The 12,928-nt window shown below is 41.8% G+C and overlaps 1 protein-coding gene across 1 annotated transcript in view; it reads left to right on the top strand.

Moving 5' to 3' along the window:
• Nucleotides 1-12,928, top strand: part of Anln (anillin actin binding protein) — a 60,273-nt gene that overhangs the window by 24,722 nt on the left and 22,623 nt on the right. Inside the window, exons 9-16 of the mRNA XM_021171934.2 lie at nt 1,220-1,330; nt 2,289-2,524; nt 5,642-5,787; nt 6,083-6,230; nt 7,882-8,017; nt 8,392-8,574; nt 10,483-10,609; nt 12,665-12,785. Coding sequence (XP_021027593.1) covers nt 1,220-1,330; nt 2,289-2,524; nt 5,642-5,787; nt 6,083-6,230; nt 7,882-8,017; nt 8,392-8,574; nt 10,483-10,609; nt 12,665-12,785 — 1,208 coding nt within the window. The remainder of the gene's footprint in view (nt 1-1,219; nt 1,331-2,288; nt 2,525-5,641; nt 5,788-6,082; nt 6,231-7,881; nt 8,018-8,391; nt 8,575-10,482; nt 10,610-12,664; nt 12,786-12,928) is intronic.

The raw sequence follows: 12,928 nt of genomic DNA, 5'->3' as shown, positions 1-12,928 counted from the left end.
TGTTTGGGTAGATGTCTGTGTACATTTTTGAGAATTGCTTTTCAGATGTTTACTGTCTGGGTAGATGTCTGTGTACATTTTTGAGAATTGCTTTTCAGATGTTTACTGTCTGGGTAGATGTCTGTGTACATTTTTGAGAACTGCTTTTCAGATGTTTACTGTCTGGGTAGATGTCTGTGTACATTTTTGAGAACTGCTTTTCAGATGTTTACTGTTTGGGTAGATGTTTACTGTTTGGGGAGATGTTTACTGTTTGGGTAGATGTTTACTGTTTGGGTAGGTGTCTGCGTACATTTTTGGTGTCTTTCAGACTGTTATGCTCTATAGCCCGTGCTGCCAAGAATCCTTAAATTCACTGTAATCCTGCTAGAGCCTCATGGAGTTTAGGATGTCAGGGGTGAGCCACCTCACTTTGTTGATGTTGTCTCCTTTGCTAAATTTACTAATTTATTACTTATTACAGGTCATGTCTGTTCCTTCCTTCCTTTCTTTCTTTGGTGGCATCTTCAGGATTATCGACGTTAGATGACGCCATCCGTGAGCAGAAGTAGTTGTCACTCTGTTCTAATCTGGATGACTTCTGTGTTTTTAGTTGCTTTGATAAGACTTTTAAAGCATATGCTAACTCCAGTAGGGAGGGCAGCCATGCTGTTTGTCTCCAATCTTGGAGGAACGTTCTCAGTCTTCCATCAGCGAGTTAGCTGAGTCTTTTCTTAGTACATGACGAGGTTCCCTTCTGGGCCTAGATTTTGTGATTTTGTTGACAATTTTAGTAAAGGCGAAAAACTAATTATGAAACAGTCTGGCCTGACAGTGGTGGCGCACACCTTTAATCCCAGCACTCGGGAGGCAGAGGCAGGTGGATTTCTGAGTTCGAGTTCGAGGCCAGGCTGGTCTACAAAGTGAGTTCCAGGACAGCAGAGCTGTACAGAGAAACCCTGTCTCGAAAAACAAAAGAGAGAGAGAGAGAGAAACAGTCTGAATAAAAAAAATAACTCATAATATTGGTGTCGCCTTTCTTTTCTGGTGGAGAGGGAAACAGGACGTCATGAGAACACAGATGTATGTGGTGGTTAGAGTTCTCAGTTTCTAGGTTGAAGTATTTAAAATGAAGACTTATGACTCCATGACTTTACAGTTCAGGTTATTTCTGTCATGTGTGCACACACAGGCACACACACACACAGGTTAATTTGTTTTTTCTCATACATTTTTTTAGGTTCCACTGAAAGCGAAATGACAAAGTCCAGCCCTTTGAAAATAACGTTGTTTTTAGAAGAAGAAAAGTCCTTAAAAGTAGCATCAGCCCTGGAGGTTGAGCAGAAGACTGGTTGGTTTAAAGTCTTTATTTCTTTTTGGCTCTAGATACATTGAAAGAAATAATGTAATATAAGAATAATATTGTGTTTTTAAATGTCCTATAATTTCAAAATACCTTTGTTTTCAAGCTAAGAAATACTGTAGCTTCCATTAAGATATGGTACTGTTAATAGTTACTGTTAGTTTACTCTGTCAAAATTACCCAGTGGTGTTAAATGTTTTCCTGTACCGACTGCCATGTGTTTCTTCTAACTATAGAAGAGGCTTATTTTGAAAGTGCTTTTTGAGGTTATTCATTTATTCATCTATCTATCTATCTATCTATCTACCTATCTATTTGAGACAGGGTTTCTCTGTAGCCCTGGCTGTCCTGGAACTCTTGTCGATCAGGCTGGCCTTGAACTCAGAGATCTGCCTGCCTTTGCCTCCTCTATGTTCTGAGATCAGAGATGTGTTCCACCACTGTTGGGAGAGATTTATTTTTAAATTGTGTGTTTATCTGCATGTGGGGGTGTTCACATGACTGTAGGTGCCTGCAGAGGCCTGAAGAGACTGTCATAGCCTCTTGATCTGGATTTACAGGTCATTGTGAGCTGCCCATTGTGGGTGCTAGTAACCAAATTTGAGTCCTAGTATAGTACAAACCAAACTATCTGTCTACTCCTGAAAAAGTATTTTTTGAAAGTTAGAATATTGTGTTCCTGCTTAAAACTTTCACCAAAATCCAAAGTGTTAAGTTAATTTTTTTTTGTAGATCTAATCTTTATATCTTGGAAAATATTTTGGAACTTTTTAAATATGAGGAGAGTCTAGCTTTATTTTGACTTTATATAATGTTGGAGGTTGTCCTCTCAACCTTGTTGTTAAGAAGTGATTTTTGTTTGGGTAACTGTATTTTAGGAAGCATGAAAACTTAGCCTCCTCTGCCACCTTGGATCACAGTATCTCTCCACTGAAATCTTTTTCAGAAGCAGTGCGTGAGGTTGAGATGAGCGTGGACGATGAGGATATCAATAGCTCCAAAGTCATTAATGACATCTTCAGTGATGTCCTAGAGGAAGGGGAGCTGGATGTGGAAAAGAGCCAAGAGGCGATGGACCAAGTGGGAGCAGAAAACAGTGAGGAGCAGGAAGATGCACTGAATATCTCCTCAATGTCTTTACTTGCTCCACTAGCTCAGACGGTCGGGGTGGTGAGCCTGGAGGTAAGAAGGCTGTCCTTCCTCAAGCTCAGAGGAAGGCAAACACAGTAGGAATGTCTATCTCCTCCACCTTTGGTAAACACGAATTTGCCAATGCAGCCAGTGGTCTTGTAAATCTGATAGAATTTGTTTAGAATGTAAAACTAGTGATTTCCTAGACCTAGGGTAAACATTAACATTGTAACAAGCATGCCCTCTCAAATCCTGGTTGTAGCATTTTATAACTGTAGCTTCTCTGACATGGTTCTCTCAGCTGTTAAACAAGGTCAGTAACAGTAACTACATTCTAGAGCTGATAAAATTATTAAATCATAATTATATTTAGGACCAGAAATTCTTTTTTTTTTTTATATATTTTTATTACATATTTTCCTCAATTACATTTCCAATACTATCCCAAAAGTCCCCCATGGCGCCCCCCACTTCCCTACCCACCCATTCCCATTCTTTTGGCCCTGGCATTCCCCTATATTGGGGCATATAAAGTTTGCAAGTCCAATGGGCCTCTCTTTCCATTGATGGCCGACTAGGCCATCTTTCGATACATATGCAGCTAGAGACAAGAGCTCCAGGGTTCTGGTTAGTACATCATGTTGTTCCAACAATAGGGTTGCAGATCCCTTTAGCTCCTTGGGTACTTTCTCTAGCTTCTCCATTGGGAGCCCTGTGATACATCCAATAGCTGACTGTGAACATCCACTCCTGTGTTTGCTAGGCCCCGGCATCGTCTCACAAGAGACAGCTATATTTGGGTCCTTTCAGCAAAATCTTGCTAGTGTATGCAATGGTGTCAGCGTTTAGAAGCTGATTATGGGACGGATCCCTGGATACAGCAGTCTCTAAATGGTCCATCCTTTCATCACAGCTACGAACTTTGTCTCTGTAACTCCTTCCCTGGGTGTTTTGTTCCCAATTCTAAGAAGGTGCACAGTGTCCACACTTTGGTTGCTTGTGGACGTTGTACATCGTGGTGCGGAGCCTAGTGCGCACCACGATGTACAACGTCCACAAGCAGTGTGTTACTTCACTCAAGATGATGCCCTCCAGGTCCATCCATTTGGCTAGGAATTTCATAAATTCATTCTTTTTAATAGCTGAGTAGTACTCCATTGTGTAAATGTACCATAATTTCTGTATCCATTCCTCTGTTGAGGGACATCTGGGTTCTTTCCAGCTTCTGGCTATTATAAATAGGGCTGCTATGAACATAGTGGAGCATGTGTAGGACCAGAAATTCAACTGACATTTACTGAGCCCTAAATTGTATTAATCGCGTCACCCTAAGCTCAGGAGCTAGTGCTGGGGATGGCCTCAGTTAGAGGGAACTATTTTTTTTTTTTATTAGCTTATTCACTTTACATCCTACTCACTGCCCCCCTCCTGGTCACCCCCTCCCACAATCCTTTCCCCTCCCTCTTTTCCCTTCTCTTTTGAGCAAGTGGGGCCCCCCTGGAGATTCCCCCTGACCCTGGCACTTGAAGTCTCTGTGAGGCTTGGCGCTTTCTCTCCCATTGAAGCCAGACAAGTCAGCCCAGGTAGAAGAGCATATCCCATGTATAGGCAATTAGAGATACTTTTCTTTAAACGATTTCCTTTGGTTGTCTTTTAGTGTGTAGTGTTTTGTTTGTTTGTTTGTTTGTTTGTTTGTTTGTTAGGTGTGAGAAAGGATCTCATGCAGCCCAGGGTAGCCTTGTAGGTCAGTGTAACAAGAATTGCAGCTTAAATTCATGAACTTTGTAAGTCTTTATAACAGGGTCAAGTACATCTTTATTAGTCAATTTAGGGACTATTACTGATAGAACCTAGTGGGGAAACCCGCACTCCATTCCCAATTCGGCATGTACCCAAAAAAATCACGAAGGACCATCTTGATGTAATTACATGAGGTCGTTTAATGACAGAGCTCTGGACCGACATGCATCTCACACAGGAGATAATGGATGTCGGCCACGAGGCTCGAAAGCTAGGCGTTTTTATGGGGTAAGGGGCTTAGGGGTGTGGAATTCAGCATAGTGACACACTATTGGCTTATTCAAACATTAACAGAAAGATTACATGTCAGCAAAAGGGCATCAGGACTTTGTTCCTGTGGACTGGGGGCTTATCTTTGTTCACATAGCAACCAGTTGATGTATGACTTTACCCGGCGTCAAGGGGCAGTAGACAGAGGGGAGGTTCCGGCCAGGTGGTGTTGACCCAGACAAGATAGCCCTGCTTGTCCTTGTATTTTTTCATTTTTACAGTCAAGCTGTTCTTAGGAATGTCTTAACAACAGCCCTATCTGTTCTGCTTTGTTCTCGGCCCCAGGCCACGGGCTCATAAACAACTCTTTTACATGAATCACAAGTTACAAAATCTCATTTTCCTTCATTACAATTAACACATTTTTGTCAGTGGGAAATGAGTTTATTTAATCATGTTGAAAACATGTGCGTTAGGATTCAACAAATTTTGAAAGCATTTTCTGTATTTTGCTGGTTGTAGATGCATGTTCCTGCAAAAAATGTTGAGATGTTCAACTAATCAGTAGTTGCTTGAGTAGAAGTCAGGAGAATATGGTGCATGAGGCAAAACTTGTGCATCAGTTAGTTCAACCTAAGAACAGTTAGTTCAACCTAAGAACGTAGCCATTGCTCCTAACCACTGAGTCATCTCTCCAGCCCCTAGATTCGCTTTTGAAGTTCAGTTCAGTCTGGCTTTGTGAAGAACTGGGCCTTTTCTGTGGCCAGCAGGCAGTGGTCCTGCAGTCTCGCTGCTTCTCATCTGCTGATGTGTGCTTTTCACCCAGTTACTTTGTAGGAGTTTTGTTGTTTTTATTATAAATCAGTAGACTTGTTACATGTGTATTTCCTAGTAGCAGAAAAGAATTACTCATGTTTCAGAGTTAAATGGAGTCTTATTAGGATCTATGTTGCTCCTCCATAACTTGTGGTTATAAATCCCGAGTGTGCTGACGTGTCTGTAGCCCACGTGTCAGCAAGTTGTGGCAGGGAGACCAAGAGCTGAAGGCTAGCCTAGATGACGCAGTGAAGATCAAGTCTCTTAAATGAAAACAAAGCATATATAGAGCAAGGTTGAACACAGCTCTAATGTCTCATTTACTGTGGTACTTTTCTGTAGAATGTAATTTCTTCACCTCAGTCGGAATTGAGAGACACTAGCCTAAGTGCTGCAAGTCCTAAGCCAGGGAAATTCCAGAGAACCCGCGTCCCTCGCGCCGAGTCTGCGGATAGCCTCAGTTCTGAGGACCGGGACCTTCTCTATAGGTATGGCTGTTTGGAGAAGGCCTCCCCTCACAGGCAGAGTTTTACAACTTGGGTGGTGTTTACAGCATCTCTGGGGATTGGGCCAGGGCCTCGGGCATGCCAAGCAGGAGGTCAGCCATTGAGTGCAGTCTGCAGCCTGCAGCCTGGGGTCACTTCTATCATTGTTACTTTCCCCAAATGACACTTCAGTGTGGGAAACACTGCAGATGTTCTAAGTATGAAGTTCAGTTTCTGTTGACATGTTTCATAGAGCATTGTTCCTGGATTTCTAACAGTAATATTTTTTTCCTTGAAGCATTGATGCATATAGGTCTCAAAGATTCAAAGAAACAGAACGCCCTTCCATAAAGCAAGTGATTGTTCGAAAGGAAGATGTTACTTCAAAGTTGGGTGAAAAGAATAACGTCTTTTCTGGTCAAGTTAATATCAAACAAAAAATGCAGGTATGCTCTGGCATAGGAAGATATTTGGGACTGTTTGGAACTTGATTGTGAGCTCGCAGCCCTACTAATCTCAACTGAGTGACTGCAATGGGGACTGATGCCCGGGGATCTAACTACTCCTGGATTCACCATAGAGTAGTGTATGTAGTGTAGGGCTTGCCTAGCACGCGTGAGGCCCCTCCCACTACAACATAAGTATAACTGTTAGTTGGGTGATTGAATGTGTGAGACTTACTGTGGTCTTCAAGGGGTTTTGCTAAAGGAAACAGTTTTTCTGTTTGGTGGTGCTTTCTGTGTGGACATGGGGATCTGAACTCAGGGACCGAGGCTTGTGCTGTAGACACTTTGCCAGCTTACCTATCCCCAGCACCTCACCTGTGTTGTTTTACATGGAACTCAAGTCAGCACAATAGTTAAAGCTATTATTAATTACCAAGGTACAGTAATAGGAAAATATGAGGTCATTATGTTATTTATGTATTTGTTTATTTTGAGACAGGGTCTCACGATGTAATCTTAGCTGTCCTGGAGCTTGCTATGTAGACCAGGCAGGCCTCAGCTTCATAAAGACCTGCTTATTTCAGCCTCCCGAGTGCTGAGATTAAAGGTCTGTTACACTTTATAGGAGTACAAAACTCTGCATCTAGAATAACATTTCATTTCAGAACATAAGGTGTGACCTTCATGCCAGCAGAGTTAGGAGCTGAGGGAGGAAGGGAGGAAGACAGTTTGGCTTAACCCACCTCAGTGGCCTGGGGTTTGTCCAGATGTCAGTTTATTTTAAGCGTATTTAAGCACAGCACAGTTGTTGAAAGTTATTCTGGGGATAATTTAACTCGATCCCGCATGCATAGCAAAGCAAGGACAAGTCAGACCTGACTTCATCAAAGCTACGTGTAACGTCCATAACGACTGGTTCCATGGATTGACTGAGAAAAACAAATTTTACTGTAAGGGTCTGGGGAGGGCCGGATGCTGGAAACTCTGTAGCCACACAAATAGTGCAAACATCACTAGGCTAGAAGGAGTTCTTGCCTCAGTCTGGTCCAATAAGAAGGCTCTTCATTCTTTCCCTCGAGGACAACTCTGTGCTTAACAGTCCAGGTTCCTTTGGTGAATGTGTGAGCACAAGGCCCCTGTGCCTTCACATTGTAGATTGTATTTATTGGTGTAAATGCTATGATGTCTAGTCTGTGTTCAGAAGGATAACTACAGTGAAGGTTGCAGTGCACACCAGAAACATCTTGGATTTATCACATAATTCAATCTTCAATAATTTTTTTATTGTATTTTTTTTGAGACAGGGTTTCTGTATAGCCCTGGTTGTCCTGGAACTCACTGTGTAGACCAGGCTGGCCTTGAACTCACAGAGATCCACCTGCCTGTGCCTCCCTTGTGCTGGAATTAAAGACACGTACCAACACCCAGTTTGAATCAGTGTTTGACTGTGTTCAGAACCTTTAACTGGTGTGACATATTTTTGTGATGCTCACAGTTATGTGACCCACAGTTAAATGATCTGTGATCCAAAACCTCACACAATAAAACTAATTTTGACTTTTCTAAAAATGTTGGAAATTTTTCAGTCAGATTAAATAAAGTGATAATGGTGATTAAAACCATGAATTTTCTTCTTTTTGTGATTCATTAGGAGCTCAATAATGACATAAATTTGCAGCAGACAGTGATCTATCAGGCCAGTCAGGCTCTCAACTGCTGTGTGGATGAAGAACACGGGAAAGGATCCTTGGAAGAAGCTGAAGCAGAAAGACTTCTTCTGATTGCAAGTATGTGTGATGCACCAAAACGCATCCTAGTGACTTGGACATTCCTGCCTGCTTAATCTAATGTGAAAACAGCACGCTGGGGGGGGGGGGGGGGGGGGGGGGGGGGGGGGGGGGGGGGGGGGGGGGGGGGGGGGGGGGGGGGGGGGGGGGGGGGGGGGAGGCCACAGGAGAAACGCAAGGGAAGCTGAAGCATCATAGGCAGACTGCAAACGAGACTCTACCCAACAGTTCCATCAGAGAGACGAGACATCAAATGGTTTTGTCTGCTCTCTCATTCAATTCCCTTTCAGTGGACTTTCCTGATTTGCCTCTCGCTCAGAAACAGTTACAGCTTTAATACTTGGAATATTTAGATGCGTATTTTATATTCACAGCTGAGAAAAGAGCACTTCTGATTGATGAACTGAATAAGCTGAAGAGTGAAGGACCTCAGAGGAGGAACAAGACCAGTGTCATAACCCAGAGTGAATTTGTTCCATCTAAAGGGTCAGTCACTCTGTCAGAAATCTGCTTGCCTCTGAAGGCAGATTTTGTCTGCAGCACCGCGCAAAAAACAGGTATGAGTCTGGATCTCATGGTATATTGAGTTTACTTAGGTGGATTTGTTGAGAAAGGCATAAAGAAAGCATACAAAACCTCCATCTTATGTCTTCCTTCCTCATATTAAAATATTTGAATAAGACCATTAGGGGATGGGCTGGTGAGATGGCTCAGTGGTTAAGAGCACCAACTGCTCTTCCAGAGGTCCTGAATTCAAATCCCAGCAACCACATGGTGGCTCACAACTATCAGAAATGAGAAACATATAAAGAACCTATAGGCTGAAGGGAGTGGGGCTGGAGCAAGCAATGGCTGGAACGAGCAGGGCTGAAACAATAGGAAGAAAGGGGGGAATAAAAACAACCATCAGGGGAAATTTTACAGATATGGTTACCAACTCATGCAAGTATGACATTACTGTCTCAAAATAAGGCTAAACATAATTATGACAGATAACATTCTCCAAAGCCGAGTTATCTTGACAGGAGATGCCATTTGACTTTCGTTAATTAGTTTTGTTATGAAAATGTGCCAGGCGTACGCCTTTAATCCGAGCACTCGGGAGGCAGAGGCAGGCGAATTTCTGAGTTCGAGGCCAGCCTAGTCTACAAAGTGAGTTCCAGGACAGCCAGGGCTACACAGAGAAACCCTGTCTCGAAAAAAACAAAACAAAACAAAACAAAAAAAAGAAAATGTGCCAGATCACTTAAAGGAAGTTATTTTACTTTATTCTAGTAAAACAATTATTTATTGTTTTAATTTATTCTAATTCAAATTATAGAAGTTCCTTCTAGAAATTTTGAATTTTTGGTTGTATGATGATTGTTAGTGAATGTTTCTATTGAAGTTGTCTTTCTTTTGCTGGAGTAGATACCTACAGCAATCTTTTACATTATCTAATCTACTAAAAATCATACAGGAGTCAAGAGTGGGTACAGAGGAATATGGCAGCAGGCTCTGAAAACAGGATAATTTCTAGACAACTCAACAAAATTAAAAGTGTGTGAAACATTGAATGAAAATTAAGATTTTTTTTGCATTTTTATTCGATTAGAACTTTATCTCTACAGGTAAAGAAATCTAAACAATGTGAGAAGCTCTTGGGTTTGAGGGCAATAAGAAGGGCCTGGTAAATGTTTGAGCCTTCATTGGAGACTGGTAGATCCCAGTGGGGACCTTGGAATCCCAGCTACCTGGGCAGCTCAAGGCCAGACTCCAACTTAGTGATATCCCCTGTTTCAAAACAAAATTACAAAGGGGTAGGGCTGTAGTCGGTGATACAGTGTTGCTGTACATGTCATGTATGAGTCGCTCAGTCAGTCTCTAGGAATTTACAGTGGATATAGGGACTCATGTTTATAATCCCAGAATTTGGGAAGATTTCAAAAGTATATTTCTCAGATTCAAGGCCAGCCTTTATTAAGAGAATGAGTTTCTGTTATCAAACAAATGAAGAGAAAGTTTAAGGGTTATTGTAGGGATGAGCTAATTTAGGTTATAATTTTTACTGTTGCCTGATTTTAGTATAATTCAGAAAACTTGATAATTTAGCATTCAAGGTATATTTACATAGTAATAAATAGTGAATAAATCGTTTGTTTTTATTAAATATTATCCCTAAATATCTTCAATGGGTCCTAAATCTCAAGTTTGAAACAACAGATCATATAATTTATCCTTTGGAGGTATATGCTAATTCCTGCCAAGTGGTTATAGCTGAGAGTGAGGAGTGAGTGTGGAGGTGTCTTGCTTCATGTTGTTAGCAGACCTTGTTGCTTATTCCAGGGCTGTAGGTATCAGATTATGTCTTTCTTAGCTTTTCGTTTTGAAAAATTTAAATTTTATGTGAGTTGATCGAAGTATGCCTCTCGTCTTCCAGAGTGCTGTTGCTAAGTGTGATTTTCCACTGTGATTTGTTCTTACAGATGCATCAAATTATTACTACTTAATTATGCTAAAAGCTGGGGCTGAGCAGATGGTCGCCACTCCATTAGCAAGTACTGCAAACTCTCTCAGTGGTGATGCTCTGACATTTCCTACTACGTTTACTCTGTAAGTAAATTGAGCATCTCGTGGTTCAGACACACTTTTCCTTTTATAGAGTTAAGACAGTCTCAGCATCTGAGTGGCAATTATAATCTTGTTTTCTCTGTTGTCTGCATGAGATGGAACTAAGGGCTTTTTTTATGCTAACCATGCCTTTTATCAGCAAGCTATATCCCAGACTTTTATAGTATTTAAAATATATTGGTATTTGTTTGCTAACTTATTATAATTAATGCAGTATTTTATTAGCACACATAACCTCATGACATATTCATCCCTGTATTTTTGGTTATATGAACTCCCACTACCCCCTTTGTCTCATCTCCCTCCTGCTGACTCACTTCTTTCTCCTCAGCTGTCTCCTTCTACTTTCCGCCATTTCTTTCTTTTTGGTAGTGTTGGAAATCACACCCAGGGCCTCGTGTACTAGCCAATGAGTTTCCTCTAGGATTGCTTACGGGAACATGGACAGCCTATCAGTGATCACCCCACTAAGACAAATGTCTCCCCTCCTGTAACCATCTGCCAGTGTCTCCTCAGAAGAGATGAGTCCTTGTGAGCACTTCCCTGAAATAATAATAATAATGGTAATAATTATTATTAAGTTCATTTATGAGGCACTGGAAAAATGCCACAGTGGTTAATAGCACAGGCTGTTTATCCAGAGGGCCAGGTTCAGTTCCCAATATTTTCATTCCAGAGGATCCAGTGCCCTCTGCTTGCTCTGCAGCCACTGCATGCATGTGGTACATAGACAGTCATGTAGGCAAGGCATGCACACACATAAAATAAAATACATTTTTAAAATTTACTTATGTTATTATCATTGTGTGCATAATATACATGCATGAGGCTTATGGTCAAAAGCTGCTGTACAGAAAGAAGTTAGAGGATAACTTTGTGGACTCTGATCTCTCCTTACGCCTTATGTTAAGTTCTCCGTATTGAGCTTAGGTTGCCAGGCTTGTGTGGCGGACTCCACTTAGCTGCGGAGCCATCTCCTGGGCCCTTGTTTACTCTTGAAATATGAACAGATAATCCAATTTTCAGTTGTTCAGTAAACTCTTTCTGATTTATTTTTTATTGATATTTTTTGTGATTATAGATACCCAGTATATATAGTGCTTCAATATTTTGTCTATTACTTTTATAGATACTTTAAATAACACAGCAATAATTTATTTCATGTTTTCTTTTCTTTTGGGATTTTTTTTTTTTTTTTTTTGGTTTTTTGTTTTGTTTTGTTTTGTTTTTCTCAAGACAGGGTTTCTCTGTGTAGCCCTGGCTGTCCTGGAACTCACTCTGTAGCTGAGGCTGGACTCGAACTCAGAAATCCACCTGCCTCTGCCTCCCCCAAGTGCTGGGATTAAAGGCGTTTTGAGAGTGTTTCTCTGTGTAGCCCTGGCTGTCCTAGAAATACCTTTGTAGACCAGTTTGGCTTGGAACTCAGAGATCTACCTGCCTTTGTTGGGATCAAAGGTGTGCACCACTCTCCCAGCCGTAACAATATTTTAGTATCAATAAAGAGATAATTAGTACCAAATACATATTTTTAAAACTACAGTCAATCTAATTTGAAAAATATGTCTGCCTCTATTATTACTTGTTTGATTTCGGAGCCTGTGAGAAGGGACTGAGGTACATATCTTACATCCCAAAGCAGAGCCAGGGACAGGGAAGAAAGTTTCTGTACTGTAAAATGAGCATTCAAGACAGATTAGGTTGTATTAAAGGCAGGTTAATTGTGAAGCTGCGATCGGGTGGGTGAGTTCACTGCGCCCAAGCCAGAGGCCAGGGAATGATGGTAGCAGAGGGAGAGAGAAAGGGTGTTAGTGTAGGGAGGGGAGAGGGGAGGGAGGGAGGGATTCCTAGGGTCTTAGGCTGGAAAACTCAGGGTTAGGGGCAGGGTTTGTCAGGTAGGGACTGAGGGATGCTGGGAGAACCTGGAGGCCAGGTCTGCTTTGACATGTAAGATATGCACCTCAGTCCCCTGTCCCGGCTCGGAAACAAATATTACTATTGTTTATTTTAGAAACATTTCACATTGCCTGCATGCCACAGCTCAGGCATGAGGAGCAGAGGAGGACAGCTGGTGGGGGTCACCGCTTGCCCTTCTTGTTCCATAATGCTCATGGGAGAGAGTTTAGACAGCTCTGCCGGCCTGGTTCCTTTCCAGCCCTATGTATGAGTGCACTGTCACTGTCTACACACACACACACACACACACACACACACACACACCAGAAGAGGGCGTCAGATCCACTACAGACATGTGCTTGCTGCTAACTGCTGAGTCATCTCTCCAGCCCTAGAGATTTTTACAAA

The sequence above is a fragment of the Mus caroli genome, chromosome 9, assembly GCF_900094665.2.
Source record: "Mus caroli chromosome 9, CAROLI_EIJ_v1.1, whole genome shotgun sequence".
NCBI lineage: Eukaryota > Metazoa > Chordata > Mammalia > Rodentia > Muridae > Mus > Mus caroli.
This window is presented reverse-complemented; position numbering and strand designations above follow the sequence as displayed.